This window comes from Cryptosporidium ubiquitum (assembly GCF_001865345.1).
Source record: "Cryptosporidium ubiquitum isolate 39726 chromosome Unknown contig_20, whole genome shotgun sequence".
In the NCBI taxonomy this organism is placed as follows: Eukaryota; Apicomplexa; class Conoidasida; order Eucoccidiorida; family Cryptosporidiidae; genus Cryptosporidium; species Cryptosporidium ubiquitum.
Window position 1 is genome coordinate 293693 of NW_021639828.1, and position 17408 is coordinate 311100.

The following is a 17408-nucleotide window of genomic DNA, read 5'->3' on the forward strand; positions in this document are numbered from 1 at the left end:
TAACTTTGAACAAAATATTTATTTTAAGGTGCAGCATTAATAGGAAAAACTGAGTTATCAAAAACAACTGTTAAGTTTGTAAAAAAAAAAAAAATTAATGCAGATTGAACTATTGTTTTTAGGACTACATTTCAATATTTAAATAACTCCAACTTGCAACCTCCCCGTTGTGAAATTCTCCTGTAGCTCAGCTCGGTTAGAGCGTCGGTCTTATGAGCCGAAGGTCGCGAGTTCGATCCTCGCCGGGAGAACGTTTTTCCTCAGTTTTTTAAATATTAATTTTTGTAAGTAAATAGCTAGGTAATCAAACCAAAATAATTAACAAGAAAAAATAACGACTAAAACAGGTGGAAAGTACTATCAGTCATTTTCTTCACCTTCATTATCATCTTCGACTTCTTCATTCCCATCTCCATCTTCTTCTTCTTCTTCTTCTTCTTCTTCTTCTTCTTCTTCTTCTTCTTCTAATTCTTCAGCTCTTTCTTCCTTATCTTCTTCTTTTTCTTTTTCTTCTTCTTCAGCCTCTTCGAGTTGCTTCTTTCTTAGGTTCTCTTTAATTTCACGTAGGTGATCATCATATAGATTAATCTCAGGTAAAATGTTGTTAAAAATACCGTTACTGTCTGAAATAAGTACTGTAATACATTCAATGCATGGGGGAATATATTGATACATCGTAATGTTTTTCATATTGATGGGTCTAAAAAATGCAGGAGATAGAATTTCAGCAATTCTGTGTGCTGTCATATTGTTAATACTCGATTTCGTTGAGACAAAATATAAAAAGTCGACTATGAATTTTATGACAATTTTTGAGTTATCTGGCAACTTTGAAATGGTTTCTTTAAGAAAGTTCATATAGAAATTGTGTGATAATTCGTTGGTACCTGAGCTTTTACACTGTTTTACAATTGAATAGAATGCTTCTGAGCCCAGTAACGGCTCGTCCATGGAATTTAATAATAATTTGAATACAGAAACTAGAGCAGATGGATCTGAATCACCAGACCTAAATGGAACTCCGCTATTAACTTCTCCAATTATTGAATTTAGTTTATCGGCAGATGTTTGCAAACTAAACAAATTTGGGATCACGGCAATATCTGGTTTAGAAAGTTTCTGGATAATATCAACAATAATTGCTGGTATTTTACCATATCCTCGAACATTATAACCATTACAAATGCATTCTTCCATTAAATTCATGTTTAACAATGTCGGTGCCTCAAGTCCTAGAAGCTCAGCATCATCGTGTTTAACTATAAATGGCAGTCTATTAAGTAGCTCTTCTTCTGAAATATCAGGAAGAAAACGGTGTAATTCTTTGATTGAATCTGCATACTCGAGTTTCCTCATAAATCTGGGAGACATATAAGAGCTTGTAATTGCCAATAATGCACGATTACTTACACCATAATGAAACATTATCACTTTTTTTAAATTTTTTTTATATTCAGTAGGCAATAAAGAATAGAATTGTTGTAGGAAATTTGAGCTACCATCATTTAAAATGTTTGTTCTAGTCAAACATTGAATGATAACAAATTCCGTTTTTACAAATTCATTAGAAAAGTAAACTGTATATCTCATGGCCTTATCAAGTTCATCTACTGTGGGAGGAAGGAAACAAGATACCAGCATCAATACTGGCCTTTGGAGGATATCATCCCCTAAATAAAAAATAAATCTCGTTTCTTCATAACTTATTATGAAATATAAAAAAGTCAATTTTAATTTGGTTTAAGCAATATAATATATTTTTGTTCGCTTACCTATTAAATATTTTATCCTGGGTTGCTTCTATTATTGCTTCGTAATAACTAGGATCAACTTCAGCATCGGAGTCCATATAATATCCTGTATTACGTTGAAGCATAATAATTGTTTGTAAATATGTAAGAATATTCGCTTTATCTTTTGCCAAGTGATTTTTGATTACAATACTATTTCATTACTTATTTAGATATCAGCATGTTTTTGCACTCCCGTCATGTCTTAGGTATAGTGTATCAGTTTAATGTAATTTAAACCTTATAATACAATCAACAAGCACCTATTTGCACTTTTCACACATAAATCCATTCTAAATGCTCGCTTTTGATCATTTTCTATATCTTTTTGGTTGAAATTTTTTTTCAAGCGCTCTTGCCAAACATCTTTATTAAACTTAGAACGAAATATACTAATTTAAAACAAAAAAAATAGCATGTCTGTTTTGCATTTTAATATTTTAGGTCTTTATAATTAGATATGTTTTTCGATTTTGTCAAAACTTGGAAGGAAGAAAGAAAAAATACAATTGGCTTTTTTCATCCTCAATGTTGTAATTTTGGTGGGGGCGAGAAAGTGTTATGGAGTATTATATATGAAGTTCTAAACGATAATTTGAAAAATAAAGTAGTCATATATTCGAGTTGCGGACTTAATAAGGTGGAAATAGTAAAGAAGGTAGAAGAAATTTTTATGATTCCTTTAAATTCTCCAGAGTTTATTGATAGGATTACAATCGCTGAATTGAAATTAGGGTTTCTTTTAAAACTTGATTTTTTGAAGCTTTGGAGTGTTAACATAGCAGCAGTAATCGTTTCTTTGGAAGGCTTACTATTTAGTTGGCCATTTCCGAAAGTTTTTGTAGAAACTGCAGGATTCCCTTTCTCATTGATATCAGCAAGAATTCTCCCGACAACAAAACATATTTCAACATACATTCATTATCCCCAAGTAAGAAAGGAAATTATTGAAAATGAAAAGAGAAAAAATATTTTGAGATACTTTTATTTAAAACTATTCTCATTTGTCTATAAATTTAGCATTGGCCTTGCGAACAAGATTGTTGTAAACTCAAATTGGACATTTGGCATGCTTAGTGAACTTTGGGGAAGAAATAGTGTTGAAATGAGTGTCTGCTATCCACCAATCAATATGAATTATTATTCATTAAATAAACCGGTAGATCCAAAGTTAAGGAGAAATATAATTGTTTCGCTTTCTCAGTTTAGAGCGGAAAAAAACCATTTTGTACAGATAAAAATATTCTCTGGTATACTAAAAAGAATAAGGGAAATTAAGGATATGGCAGGCAAAGAAGAGAAAGTCAAATTTGAAAAAATTTACAAGGAATTGAAATTTAAGATGTGTGGAACTTCACAAGACACAAATCCTAAATATATTGAATACTTAAAATCTCTTAGGCAAATGGCAATAGATGAGAAACTAGAAGATAAACTGGAGCTAATAATTAATTCAAGTTCCAGTGAGTTGCAAAATATTATGAACACATCAAGATTTGCAATCCATACTATGGAAGACGAACATTTCGGTATTTGCGTCGCAGAATTTGTTTGTTCTGGTTTATTAACGTTCGCACACAAGTCGGGTGGGCCAGAAAAAGACATTCTGGCGAAATTCAAAGGAAGTGAAGTTGGGTTCTTGGAATCAAACGTTCAAGAGTTTGTGGAAGATCTTACAAATGCAATCCTTCACTACGAGGACCCCAATATTCAGAATATCTTGAACAATGCCCATGAATCTGTACTTGAAAGGTATCAGGATAATAATTCATTCGGAAAGACATGTTGGAAAGCTCTAAATATATAACTTAAAATATACATAAGCAAGATGTCAGAGACATTGCCAATATTAACCGTTTAGAATACTATAAAAATTTAATTAGATAATAGTAATTCATATTGATAATACCGATATCAAGAATGGTAATATTTATTGTTTACCATGCATCATCATGATCAAAGTCTCTGTTGGAAACTTTAGAGTGAGAAGCATTATTCCCGTTCCCAGATATCCCATTGTAGGAGTGGTTACCTAAACCTTTTCTATTGTTCCTCCACTGTTCATTGCTAGAACCTTGATTTCCAGAGCTCGAGTTATTTCCAGAATAACTGTAGCCTGAATTTACGGAATTGTAGTTACTACCTCCCTGATTACTTCTAATGTCCACACTTCCAAAGCTATGCAACCCTCTACTTCCTCTTTGAGAATTAGATACTCCGCCCTTGTTAAATCTACTACCATATCTCCCGAACGAAGCCGTACATGATTTGACCATATCTTGAAACCATTCGGGGGCATCCTGCCCACTTTCTTCCAATGCTGCTAGCAAATCTCTTAATATAGGTTTATTACTCTCATTGACAAAAGAAGTAGCCAAACCTGTGTTTCCTGCCCTACCCGTTCTTCCTATTCTGTGTACATAATCATCTATGTTGCAGGGCATATCCAAATTGATTACATGAGTAATATTTGGAATATCAAGCCCACGAGCAGCAACATCAGTAGCCACAAGAATCGGTCTCTGACCGCTTCTAAAAAGTCTCAATGCATGCTCACGCTCCTGCTGTGATCTATCTCCATGAATTGATACTGCAGGGAAATTTTGGTCAATTAGGAAGTCCTCAATCTGATCCGCCCTGCGCTTCATTTCTACAAAAACGACAGTTAACCCTTCGCCCTGTTCTAATAATAATTTAACTAGCAAACGAGGTTTGTGGTCTTCCTCCGCATATACAACACGTTGAACAATGGAACCACTGGTTGCACCAACCCTTCCAACGGTCAAGAAGATGTAGTTATGCAGGAAGTCCTTTGCAAGTTGTTGTATTTCACGTGGAAAAGTAGCACTGAACATAACAGTTTGTCTACCATCAAGACTATGAGGCATATCCGAATCCTCTACAATTTCCCTGATTTGAGGAGCAAAACCCATATCAAGCATTCGATCAGCCTCATCCAGAATTAAAAATTTAATTAATTTGAGATTAACCTTTCCTCTATCAATTAAATCTCTAAGCCTACCTGGAGTTGCTACTATAATATCTGAACCCCTGTCCAAGTCCATTATTTGGCTTCTAACTTCACTTCCACCATATAGTACATTAGTTCGAATGCCAGTTCCAAAACAGAATTTCCTAGATTCTTCATAAGTTTGTATGGCAAGTTCACGGGTTGGAGATAGAACCAGAGCAACTGGGTATGCCATTCTTTTTATTCTTAAAGAAGATTGTTGGGGAGTTGGAGGTGGACCGTCGTTAAGCATCTTCATTACAATTGGAAATAGAAACGCCGCCGTTTTACCGGATCCAGTTTGGGCACATGCCATCAAATCTCTCCCATGTAAAACAGTGGGTATAGAGAATTTCTGAACTGGGGTTGGCCTCTCGTATTTAACTCTTCTAATGTTATCTAACAATATTTCGTGTATTCCTTCAAGCTCCATGAAACTTTGCATCGGCCTGATCTTATTTGTATCCGAGCCAGTCATTTCTACTGGAATGTTGTCATATGCATCAAAATTGATTCCTGCTCTGTGTTCTTTTGACTTTGAAAATATTTTGTCTTCATCATCACGATAAAGTGATCTTCCATCTCTTACGTCCCAACCTGTACCAGAAACGCCAATACGATTCCTGTTGTAGTATTTGTTGTAACCTCTTTCCTGAGGTTTTTCGTTCAGATTTCCAAATCGATCACTATTACCTCCTAGAGCTCCATTATATTGGTACTTGGAGTTGGAGGTGTTCGACTGCCTCTCACCCAACGCATTAAATCGGTCCACATTCATACTTGAGTCATTGAAGGAGTTATTATGTTTCCTGAAACCTAAATTTCCACCCTGATCATTACGTTTGCCATCAATATTGTTCCTACCGGAATTGTTTCTTTGGCCATTGTAAAAATTACCTTGATTCCCTGACAGGTTTGTCAAGTTAGTATTAGGATCTTCTCTTAACCCTTGTTGCCTTCGATGTGGGGGAATGTACGCCCCATCTTTCCGGCGTTCAACATTCTGTTGTTGATCACGAGTGCCTATCTCCTTTTCAGACATTTCTTTGAATTTACTTATTGTTTATATTAATTAAAAAGACGATGCCAAAAGGAGTGAGCGGATAAATGTTACTTTAGAGCGGTGTCTTATTTTTGTTTGTTATATTAAAAGAAAATGTGTAAAAATAATCATTTAGCGAAGATCACGATACCGGAATACCGAGAGTAGAAACTAAATATTGGTATTAGAATTCCAAATCTTTTGCTGACTTTAAAGATTTAGTCTTTTTATATATTTGTTAATTTGAGCTTTATTCCCGCCAATTAATCGTTTGTTATTTACGCATGGAACAAGCAAGTAATAGTTTGTAGAAATAATTGAGGTAAGTTAAAAGTTATTAGTATTGATTTAGTTTTTAATGTTTAACTAGCAAGTATTTACAGAAACTCGCTGTCAGAACTACTAGTTAAGATTCTGACAACTTTATTATCATTTTTTTTTAAATAAAAATATCGATACAAAACGAAGATAGATCATTTCATTTTTATTTAAGACATTAAACTCCATCTTCAATAATTGGACTGGCTATAAATCAATTCTGATCTTTGCAATTTAGTCTTCGATGAGTCAGTTAATCACCGAAAATTCGGTCCCAAGTCCAAATCCCGAAAAGTTAGGAATTATTTCGTCGATTCCTGATAATTTAACACCTATAAATTGGGAAAGAATAAATAGAGAAGCATTTCTACTTAACAATCAAGTTCAACTAAACAAGGAAGGAAAAATTTGCACACATATATTATATACATGTATTCCAAAAGGAATGTTAGAGGAAAAGTACAGGAAGAGGCAGCAACACAAATTAGGTTATATAAAAAAATGAAATTTAGAATTTCGGAACAAAATTGACTGGTCGAATATGCTGTATTTCGTCAATAAACTTCTTAAATAGTAATGCAAGTTCATCCACGGTGCTATTTTCCTCAAAAGTACCAGCATTCTTCTTTATTAGATAATCAGCGTCCTTACTTAATTTCTTAGAAGTCTTACAAAAATCCTCCCATGATTTTGATTGGGCTTGAAGGGTATTCGTAATTAGATCTGTTAGTTGTGACACGTTTTCTAATATTTTAAAATTTGTAATGAACTTTTCATCTAAGCAGTTTATTTTTCCCTCTAATATACCAATTTTTTCTTCTAATACATCGATTCTGTCCTTTTGATTCTCTATTAAATATGCTAGAGTTGTAATATGTTCAGTACTAACTTCTAGATTCTTTTCGAGAGAGTTGATTTCACTTTTCTTTAACGAGAAATCCTCTTTTCCACGAATAATATAATCTTCTATTTCCTTAACTTTTGTCTGTATTTCTGTTTGATTTTTGAAATGTTCATAAATATATTTTTGCATAGTTTCCCATTCCCTATTCTGAAATTCTTTACTCATACCACCGTTCTTTTCTGAAACATTATCATTAATTTCATAAGTTTCTATTGGATTCGAATCCGCACCAAATTTATTTAAAAATGATTGTTGCATATCGTTTATACAGCTTTTTAATGCCTTTAGTTCATTTGACAGTTTCTGAATCTCTAAATCATAACTCTCCTGAATAATATTTTCCTTCCCTTTAGAAGATGCTACTACAGCGGCAGCAAATGCCTCTGCAATTTGGGTATTACAGAACGCAGTTTTAACAGTTGCTGTAATGTCATTTAAATCCATTTTATGAGTCTTCTTTATCGAAGAAAAGTATGTGAATAACAATATCTCAATATATGGCGCCATGATCATTTTGTATTTTGCCACATACAATTAATTGCGTATTATGAAAATTACATTAAACGCTCATCTTTTTTGGGAGAATACATAACATATCTAAACCATTGAGTTTCAGAAAATGACTTGGGAATTTTACTATACTCTTTAGTAGTAATATATGAAATTGTATATTCTTTGTTCAGTAAAGCAGTAGCGATTATTCGAATACCTGTATAAATATAGTTATTAATGAGTTCCTCATGATCTGCATCAAGTTTTATATATCTAACATAGTCTGAGTAGTTGAGTAGAAACTTGGACAATCCCTTACCATGTCTTTTGTAATGAAATAATCGATCACGTTTTCCACAAAGTAGAAAGTACTTTGTTGTTAAAATTCTCTTTAATGTATTACTTACTACACCTTCAAGATAATCTTTTTTAAAAAATGATGGTGCGTTAAGAACAACAACCTTTATATCTTCCTTAATTAGTAATGATGCAATTGCAATGTTCAACGCTCCTATACATAATCCATATGCTCCAGTATTAGATAACGATGGAATCACACCTATACGGAGCAATTTGTTTATAAAAGCGGCTGAACTTACTGCCGGAACAATAACGTCTTTTTTGTTAGGATTTCTAAAAAAATATTTAATCATTTTATTGGTGAATACAAGGGTGCTGGAATCATTATAAACAAGATTAAACCAATTTAGGAAAATAAACTGAGACTCATTTACCATTTCCAGACCATATATGCTTGAAACATAGTTGACAAATTTTCTAAAAAATTTAACAGACTCTTGTGAACACATATGAGAGCTCAACCCACCAAGTGAAACTAAAATCGTATACTTTGGAGTCACGTTCTTGTGAACAAAGTGACCACATATATTTATTAACCTTGGCCCGTATTTTTCCTTGACACTAATGTAATTAAAATCAGAGCTAATGTAATCTCCATAAAATGCCAACTTAACGCCAATTTTAAGTACATAGTCCGTTGTAGAGTAAAAAATTTCGTTTGGGAAATGGTTTGGTAAGACTGGATTTGGATTTCCAACTCTTTCCCTTAATAAAAATGCTCTAGATTCATTTTCTTCAACAGGAACTACTCTTTGAGCATTATTTTGACAGGAATTTAAGTCAAAGCAACTGTTTCGAGGGAAGTGACTGGTAAAAATTGCAATAATCGCTAATTTCAAAAACCTCGACAACATTTTGGAGAGAAAATCAACAAGTAATTACCAGGCGGCACAATCTTGAGCCAAAAGTGTAATAACAGAAAAATGATGTGTATAAATTGAGAATGAAACAAAAAAAAAAAAAAATCAACTGATCTAGTTATAAGAAAGCAATACTATGAATACTTACATCTACTAATATTATTTTGAAAGTGCTTCTTAATAGAGAAGTTTCATATTTTTTCCAATCGTTAAAAATCATTCATAAAAAGTGAAGTTTTTAAAACTTTTTATTTGAAATATTTAAATACCAAATTCAAAACATTTACCAGCAAAATAACAATCATATGGTGTTATTAAAGCTTTTAATGCTGTCATTAGGAATTATATTGGGAATGATAGGAACAATTTCTGTAGTGTTGTCCACTCTTTTCTTTGTTTTTGCAATTAGTTCGGTGTCATAAGAGTCTTCAAGACGAAATACTTCTGGTCTTTTAAGAAGAACAGATGCAATGAATCTGAAACCTGTATATAGATGTTTTGCCATGACAGGGAAGTGCCCACCTCTTGTTCTGTGAAGTAGAACGCTCTTAACACCCCATTCTTTAAGAACAGATTCGGTTACAGAAGCAAACTTATGATGAATTATCTTATCTTCATCACCTTGAATCAACAAAAAGGAAGTTTTTAAGGCAGACTTTCTCAGTATCTTCCTTCTGATTAAGTCCGGATGTAACAAAGCAGAGTTGCATGTCGCAACTGCCCCAATACTCGATTTCATTCCGAGAGATGCAGCGATACCAATAATTCCTCCTAGGCAATTTCCGTGTATACCTGTATTTTCAAGTGAAGAAATAATGCCTTGCCTTACTAAACTATTAATAAAGGCAATTAAACTCACTACCTGTAAGATATATTGATCTGCTGATGGTCTTCCTGCTTTAAACGTAGTAAGAGTTACATCTGGCATTCTCTCAGTAAAGGGAATAAATTCTTTGTGCCAATTTGGAGCAATTAATTGAACATTATTACTATATCCCTGGTCGTAATGATCCAAATGCCGTACCATTCTAACAAAAAATTTAGAGGTTAGCTGATATAGAGAGCTACTATCCACTACAAATCCATGCATAAAAATAACGGTATATTTAGGTGTTTTTGAGCGAGATAAGTGCCCAAATGAGCCTAGTCTTAATGGCTGTAAATAACCTATATTTCTCAAATAGTTAAAATCTGAATTAATAATTTGGACAGTCTCATCGGGCAAATTCAATCCGCCATAAGTTCTCATGAAAAGCTGCTCAAATATAATGAGTAATAACACAACTATACCCATTACCTCAAATTATATTATATCATTGGGTAGTCTTGCACTAGTATCCAACAATGGGCGCCATCACGCAGGAATATTTTCGAACTAGTCAAATTTTTAAAGATTCATTAAAAAAAGAACATTCCGAATAAGTTACTATAGTATAAATCTATCATTAATTAAATAATAAATTTTGCATCCTATCTATATTTTAATTTTTTTGTGTATTCTAAATATTATTTATGTCCATTTTAGTGACTCTTCATTTTTAACTCTTGTGCCTGTATCTATATCCCAAAGAGGAGACATCTTTCTTAAAAGTGTTACCGACTCGACGATTTCTTTAACAGCTTTATCTACATCTTCATGCCTAGTGAATCTTCCTAACCCAAAGCGAATGGATGTATGCGCGACATCTTCCCCGACTCCAATAGCTCTTAAAACATATGAAGGCTCCAATGATGAAGATGTACATGCACTTCCAGATGACAAAGCCATAGAGTATAGCTTCATCATTAGTGACTCTCCTTCGACTCCAGCAAAACTTAAGTTAAGATTCCCGAACATACGGTTTATACTGCAACCATTGAGTTCTACGTCAGGTAGTTGAGTAGTAATTCCCTTGTAAAGTTTATCATATAGAGACTTGACATGTATAGAATCTAAATTCATTTCAGAAGAGGCTATTTTACATGCTTCACCAAAACCAACAGCTAATGGTACTGGTATTGTGCCGGATCTCATTCCTCGTTCTTGGCCACCACCAAAAATAAGTGGCTTAATTCGTCTTCTAGGTTTGCTGCGAATATAAAATGCTCCTATTCCTTTTGGGCCATACACCTTATGTGCAGAAAGAGATAGAAAGTCTGCATTCCATTTATCAACATCAATATTTATTTTTCCCAGTCCTTGAGCCACATCACTATGGAACAAGACATTATGCTTTTTACATAGCTCACCTATTAAATTCATAGGTTGAATTACTCCAATTTCATTGTTAACATGCATAATAGAAACCAGAATTGTTTCACCAGGAATTATAGACTTTTCTAGTTCCTCTAAAGAAATAAGGCCTTTATTATTGACTTTAAGATAAGTTACCCTAAAACCTTTTAGTTCAAGTTCTCTTAATGTTGAAAGAACACATTTGTGCTCAATTTGAGTTGTAATAATGTGGTTCTTTTTACTTTTTATATCGCCATAGACATCGCATACTCCCCTAATTATTGTATTATTAGATTCGGTTGCCCCAGAAGTGAAAATTATTTCTTTAGGTTGGCACTTAATAAGGTTCGCTATGTTAGTCCTTGCACTTTCAACAGCATCTTCTGCCTCCCACCCATATCCGTGAGTTCTAGAATGTGAGTTCCCAAATTTTTCTGTGAAAAAAGGCATCATTTTATCTAAAACTCTTGGATCAACTGGTGTTGTAGCCTGGTAATCAAAGTATACTGGCCTTTTTTTGGTAATGGAAGTCATTGATGAAAAAAATGCAACCTTTGCTACACTCCTCATAACCCCTGGAATTAATTGTCTATAATATCCTTGAACTATCATAACTTTCAATATTATTCAAAGAAACACTACAAGTGCAATATATCGCTCCCAGTAAGTGAAACAGCTTTAAAGGAAAACAAACCGCTCAAGAGCCTTTGCAAATGTTGAAAAAAATGAAAACCTAATTTAAACGGCAGTAAAAGCTAATAAGAATCAAAATACAAAGAGTTAGGAATGAAATAGATTATAACAATTAGTGTAACAATAAACTATTTAGCTGATTGATCTACAACAATTAGAGCATGCCCTTTATCTTTTATTATAAAATTTGAATGACTAAATTTTATAGTATTGTTTTTAAATACATCGTTATCATCTGAAGAAATTGTAGAGTTCCTAGGTGGGACAATTGGTTCAATATCTTCTGGGTTCATTCTTCTTTTAGTAAATTGAATTAGCTCCTGATTTTCCGTATCAAGAGGCCTGTAAATTTCCGGTCTTTTTAATATTACTGAGGCAATGAATCTTAAACCGGTATATTTGTGTTTAATCATTGTATTTAAATGACTAATATTTTCAACACTATAGATTGTAGAATCCGCTCCCCAGCTAGTCAATGCATTATTCGTATTTTCAGCGTGAATATAAGGAATATCATTATCATTATAGGAGTGAATTAAAAGATATTTGACGTACTTAAGTGCAGTTTTTCTAGCAAGTCTGCGTCTTACAAGGTCCGGCATAAATAAGGAAGAACCATTTAATACCACAGCAGCAATAGACTCTTTTAAAGCCACGGAAGTTGCAGAAGCTATTAATCCGCCAACACAATTTCCATAAAATGCAGTAGTTTGGTGAGAAGGAATAACACCTCTTCTAATTGCGTTATTAATGAATGATATAGATGCTACAGCTGTTTGGATATATTTTTCTTCTGGGAGGGTACCTGAAATCAAAGAGGCACGTGCTTTACGACCCAAAGATGAAATGATAGATCCAACATTGGGATAAAAGTTTGGAATGATGAACTGAACATTATCACTAAATTCTCTATCATAGTGATCTAAGTGTCGTACTAAATGAACGTACATACTTGTACTCAACTTCTTTATAACCTTTATGGTATAATATACATTATATAGTACTACTGTGTATTTTGGAGTTTTCGACCGACTAAGGTGCAAAAGTATATCAATAGGCCTCTCAACTTTATTTATTTTTGAGCGGACTAAATATGAATAATCATCTTCGATGATATCAGTATATGCTGACTTTCCATTTACTTCAGGAACAATATAATTAATTAATAATAACAAAAATAAAATGTTAAAAATTTTTATTCCAGATGAATTAAATATAAATATCTTCATTGGTTCAATTGGAAATCAAGATTACTAAATTTATTATCGTTTTAAGCAAATATTAAATTATTCATCACTTCGGTACACAATCTTATGACCGTTAGCCACGCTAATGACAGTGATATTATATGGCGCTCAATATCGTGTCGCAAAAGGCGCATCTAGCTATAAACTTTATAAATTAGAGAGAAATCTATATGATAGTTATTTGTTTATTTTAAGTATAAGTCGGAAAAAAGCAAAATAAGTAACGATTTGAAGTTTAACAAGTTTCCATAGATATTCCTTTAGAAACAGATATATATATAAATGGATAAATACGTAAATAAATGAAAATATGTTGAAATGAACAGGTTTTTGTAAAAAGCTCATATTAATCTCTGTATTTTTTTACTTGTAGTAATAGGTGTGATAGTTATTGTTTTTGCAGTTGAAAATTATTAATTGCTATAGGATTATCTTTAATACATGCTGGTTTAGGCGGTATATTATTTTATGCGTATTCCACATATGTAAGTATTCTAAAAAACATGTGGAAGGAGAAATAGATCGGAAATTGAAAAAAATCAATATATGATAATAGGTCAGGAAATTGGCTTTGCGTGATAAATCGCAGATTGTGTGTTTGAATCAAGGCATATATTCATTTATATTTGGTAGAATTGTAAGTAGCATTATATTAATTATGAAGGAAGTGAATGACATGCTACTAAAATATGTTATTGGTATACTTCTGGTCGTTTTTTTCGGATTGTGGATATTGAGTATATGCTTTAGGGGTGAAACAAAAAAGCAAACTCATAAGAAGAATATCCGCAAACAACCAACAAGAAGTGCATCATTAACGAAAGAAAACCTCGCTTCATCGAATAGTAAGGACGCTGTTGTGACAAGAAGAGCCACAAGGTCATCCACCAAACAAAAAACTCCAAGTAGGAAGGTAACTTCTGAAGTTACACCTGATAAGGAGAAGAAGTCAAGGAAAACTAGTCATAACACAGAACCAACTAGAAGGACTACCAGGAATAGCTCAAAAGTTGCAAATGCAAAACCAACAGAAGCATCAACAGGTACGGCTAGTAAGAAAAGAGTTACAAGGTCATCTTCAAAAAGGTCATGAGCGCAAAGAGTGAACAATAGCCAGTTATGTCAATCGTCTTCAACAAAAATCAACAAATGATACAAAAATTGCTATGGCAAACCGAGAGTGGCAATAGCTTTAAAACTTTTCAAAGACGGTTTGAATAGACTGGCTCTCATTGCAGGTATAAGTAAGTTTCTACGGTAATGAATATAACAATATACAAAGGGGTTGTTTGCCGCCTGAGTGCGGTAGGTTAAAATTACTAATTAGATAATTTTCTGTGAATTAATATTTACGTCTCTTTGTATAAAAATATAAGTAAATTATAGACTATTAAATAGTAATTAATTGGTAGTGAATATATTTAAAATATTAGCTAATAGTAAAAAAAAAAACAAGGCGCCACTAATTATTTTTAATTATTATTTGTCTCAATAATTCTGAGTTTCATAGCCCTTGGGAACAAATATTTCTTGACTCTATCTTGCTGTTTTTTGTTTGAAGAGTAATTTTTTAAGATGCAGATATTTTTTAGATATGGTCTCGGCAACACCGGATCGTTGGAGGTTGCTCCAACAATGAGTGTGGAGGAATTAAGACATATGATAAGCGAGTTGTCTGGAATTCCAATTGACTCCCAATGCATCAGTTACGGTTTTGGTACATTGGACCTATTTGAAACCCTAGAACAAGCAGGTATTTCTGACTATTCCACTTTGTATGTTTCAGAAGCAGTGTTGGGAGGTGCTAAAAAGAAGAAGAAGAACTTCACAAAACCAAAGAAGATTAAACACAAAAAGAAGAAGGTTAAGTTGGCGGTACTCAAGTACTACAAGGTTGATGGAGACAAGGTAGTTAAGCTACGTCGTGAGTGCCCAGCAGAAACTTGCGGAGCAGGGGTCTTTATGGCCCAACACTTTAATAGAACAAGCTGTGGTAGATGTGGTTTGACCTACTTCCCTACAAAAGGTGATGAATGCAAGAATTAATATTAGTTCAGACGGTTCATTCTGTTTTTTCAACAATATTCTTCTATATTAAACTTTGAAACAAAACATGGTGATATAGAATTAGCTTGTTTTTAAATAATAGATATAATACTTTTCTTTTCGGTTGTTAATTTCAGACTAAAGTTTTTTTAACCTTGCCACTGAATCCTTAGTTTCGCATTTTTCACGCTTATCACTTCCAATTTAAGCTCCGAGGTGAGCTTGCGAAATTCGAAGGTTTAGATCTTGAGGTTTTTTTTTGGTTTTGGTGCTAATTGCGATCTACGGAAGTATTAATCATTGTTTCATTATAGCCTCGAACAAAACCGTCATAGCTACGTAATTCTTTACTCATAGTTTTGTTTACTTTCATAAATACTATCTTAAAATTTAAATTAAGTAGTGTGAGCGCCTATACGAAATGGCGTCAAATTAGTTACATGCACCATCCTAAAGAATAATGAGTAGTCTCGATTGCGAGAAAAACCGAATTATTACGATCTCTACATTATTTTGAGATCTAATTAAATATTATGGAGGAGTACGAACGGGAGCGATGCTTGAAAAAAATATATCCTGAAAACATTATAATTTAGTCTCAGACTTTCAAGTTAAAATAATATTTCAAAATAATAACTGTAAAAGAGTTAAAGATTGAAAATACAAAGTCTAAATAATAATGAAATATTTGGGATCATTTTTGTTTGCATTTGGAACTTTGGTTTCAGTTTCCAAGGTCAATGCACAACATGGGCAACACTTGCATGGGCATGGGCATCATGTTATTCCAACAAATGTGAATTATTACGAATCAAACACAGATGTTCTTGCCCCAATTATTGAATGCCCACAAGGATATTCCATTAGTGGAAAACAGTGTACAAGAACATTATTTGTTCCAAGTTCAGTAGATTGCCCAAAGAAGTATGAGTTGAGAGAAGGGCAGTGTGTGAGGAAGGAATACAGTTCAGCTGTCCTGGTTTGCGAACCAGGGTTTGAATTGATTAACGGACGTTGCATTACTAGACAATCTGTTCAGGCTGAGAGGATTTGTCCACATGGATTTGCATTGGCCGGAGAGGAGTGTATTTCTATGAAGGAATTTGCGGCTGACTACAGATGCCCACCAGGTTTCCAAAGGAAACATCAAGAATGTGTCAGAGATATTTCGACAGAACCATTGGAAAGTTGTCCTCCTGGTTTTGAGCCAGTTGATAGACATGGAAGGATGGTTCAATGTACTAGAACAGAAACAGTAGATGTGATATTTTCTTGTAAACAAGGATATGAACTTAGGGGTGATATTTGTGTGATAGTAGATATTGTGAGACCCAACTTAAAATGTGAGAAAGGTTTCCAACTTAAGGACGGAGTCTGTAATAGACTTCTACAAGTTGATTCTCTTTCGCAATGCCCACCAGGTTCCATCCCAAGAGGTCACAAATGTATTGTGGTAACAAACGTTCCAATTATTCCTACTTGCCCATCCGATTTTGAATTAGATTCAACTGGAACCAGATGTATTCGTATGGAAGAGAGGCCAATTATCCAGGAATGTCCGCAGGGATTTAAGCTCGAATCAGGACAATGCGTAAGCATTTCGAACGTAGAGCCAGAAGTTTCTTGCCCACCAGGTTCTACACCGCATGGACACCACAATAAGTGCTTCAATATTATTACAGAACAACCAATGATGCAATGTCCTCATGGCTATATTGAAAGCGGAAACGGGGAATGTATTTCTGAAAAAATGAAACCAGCATCTGTGGATTGCCCAATCGGCTTTTCCAGGCAAGGAAGTCAATGTGTTAAGATGATCTCTGAATCGCCATCAAAAAGTTGCCCATCTGGTATTTTAAAAAATCATAGATGCGTTTCATTTGAGACTGCTCCAATGATTGGTTTCTGTCCTGATGGAAGCGAAGTTCCACCAAGTGGTTTGTGTACTGCAACTACAGGAAAGCCATTTTCATTGAAGTGCCCCCATGGATACAATCTTGAAAATGGACAGTGTATTCAAGAAATTGTTGCAAAGACGAGTTATATGTGCCCTTCAGGTACAAGCGATGGGCATGGAAAGTGTGTATCTCTCGCTGCAACTCCTGCATTACCAGTATGCCCACATGGAATGGTTCTCACCCCGGATGGCTCTCAATGTGCTAAAACCGAACATACAAAAATATCTCTTTCTTGCCCAAGTGGATATCATTTCAACCATGGAAGATGTGAGAGCAAAGTTCACGAGAAGCATCATGGGAAAAATACAAGGACAGCAAATAATCACTATTAAATTAGATCATAAGATTGAGTACTTTGAATAGCAGAAACAAAATTTCATTAAATAGGAAATAAGAATAGCTTTTATATGAAAGCAAAATCAACCAGTTTAGATATCCGTTTCTCTATTCTAGGTAAAATAATAAGATATTTG

General features: G+C 33.8%; 11 protein-coding genes across 11 annotated transcripts; 4 read left to right on the plus strand and 7 right to left on the minus strand.

The window, feature by feature from the left end:
• Nucleotides 1-360: 360 nt before the first annotated feature.
• On the minus strand, nt 361-1641 carry cubi_01459 (uncharacterized protein; the record flags this gene model as incomplete). The annotated part of the gene is made up of 1 exon (XM_029018471.1): nt 361-1641. One exon carries the CDS (start codon nt 1639-1641, stop codon nt 361-363), a length of 1281 nt encoding a protein of 426 aa, XP_028873698.1.
• A 609-nt stretch (nt 1642-2250) lies between these two features.
• cubi_01460 (glycosyl transferase) lies at nt 2251-3597 on the plus strand (the record flags this gene model as incomplete). The annotated part of the gene is made up of 1 exon (XM_029018472.1): nt 2251-3597. One exon carries the CDS (start codon nt 2251-2253, stop codon nt 3595-3597), a length of 1347 nt encoding a protein of 448 aa, XP_028873699.1.
• A 130-nt stretch (nt 3598-3727) lies between these two features.
• cubi_01461 (DEAD box Y chromosome-related protein) lies at nt 3728-5842 on the minus strand (the record flags this gene model as incomplete). Its single annotated transcript, XM_029018473.1, has 1 exon — nt 3728-5842. The coding sequence occupies one exon, from the start codon at nt 5840-5842 to the stop codon at nt 3728-3730; it is 2115 nt and encodes a 704-aa protein (XP_028873700.1).
• Nucleotides 5843-6668: 826 nt separating this feature from the next.
• On the minus strand, nt 6669-7508 carry cubi_01462 (uncharacterized protein; the record flags this gene model as incomplete). Its single annotated transcript, XM_029018474.1, has 1 exon — nt 6669-7508. The coding sequence occupies one exon, from the start codon at nt 7506-7508 to the stop codon at nt 6669-6671; it is 840 nt and encodes a 279-aa protein (XP_028873701.1).
• Nucleotides 7509-7618: 110 nt separating this feature from the next.
• Nucleotides 7619-8770, minus strand: cubi_01463 (uncharacterized protein; the record flags this gene model as incomplete). Its single annotated transcript, XM_029018475.1, has 1 exon — nt 7619-8770. One exon carries the CDS (start codon nt 8768-8770, stop codon nt 7619-7621), a length of 1152 nt encoding a protein of 383 aa, XP_028873702.1.
• Nucleotides 8771-9077: 307 nt separating this feature from the next.
• cubi_01464 (uncharacterized protein) lies at nt 9078-10070 on the minus strand (the record flags this gene model as incomplete). The annotated part of the gene is made up of 1 exon (XM_029018476.1): nt 9078-10070. One exon carries the CDS (start codon nt 10068-10070, stop codon nt 9078-9080), a length of 993 nt encoding a protein of 330 aa, XP_028873703.1.
• A 216-nt stretch (nt 10071-10286) lies between these two features.
• cubi_01465 (uncharacterized protein) lies at nt 10287-11603 on the minus strand (the record flags this gene model as incomplete). Its single annotated transcript, XM_029018477.1, has 1 exon — nt 10287-11603. One exon carries the CDS (start codon nt 11601-11603, stop codon nt 10287-10289), a length of 1317 nt encoding a protein of 438 aa, XP_028873704.1.
• A 209-nt stretch (nt 11604-11812) lies between these two features.
• cubi_01466 (uncharacterized protein) lies at nt 11813-12913 on the minus strand (the record flags this gene model as incomplete). The annotated part of the gene is made up of 1 exon (XM_029018478.1): nt 11813-12913. The coding sequence occupies one exon, from the start codon at nt 12911-12913 to the stop codon at nt 11813-11815; it is 1101 nt and encodes a 366-aa protein (XP_028873705.1).
• A 676-nt stretch (nt 12914-13589) lies between these two features.
• On the plus strand, nt 13590-14024 carry cubi_01467 (uncharacterized protein; the record flags this gene model as incomplete). The annotated part of the gene is made up of 1 exon (XM_029018479.1): nt 13590-14024. The coding sequence occupies one exon, from the start codon at nt 13590-13592 to the stop codon at nt 14022-14024; it is 435 nt and encodes a 144-aa protein (XP_028873706.1).
• A 482-nt stretch (nt 14025-14506) lies between these two features.
• On the plus strand, nt 14507-14977 carry cubi_01468 (uncharacterized protein; the record flags this gene model as incomplete). Its single annotated transcript, XM_029018480.1, has 1 exon — nt 14507-14977. The coding sequence occupies one exon, from the start codon at nt 14507-14509 to the stop codon at nt 14975-14977; it is 471 nt and encodes a 156-aa protein (XP_028873707.1).
• Nucleotides 14978-15656: 679 nt separating this feature from the next.
• Nucleotides 15657-17267, plus strand: cubi_01469 (oocyst wall protein 6; the record flags this gene model as incomplete). The annotated part of the gene is made up of 1 exon (XM_029018481.1): nt 15657-17267. The coding sequence occupies one exon, from the start codon at nt 15657-15659 to the stop codon at nt 17265-17267; it is 1611 nt and encodes a 536-aa protein (XP_028873708.1).
• Nucleotides 17268-17408: the final 141 nt, after the last annotated feature.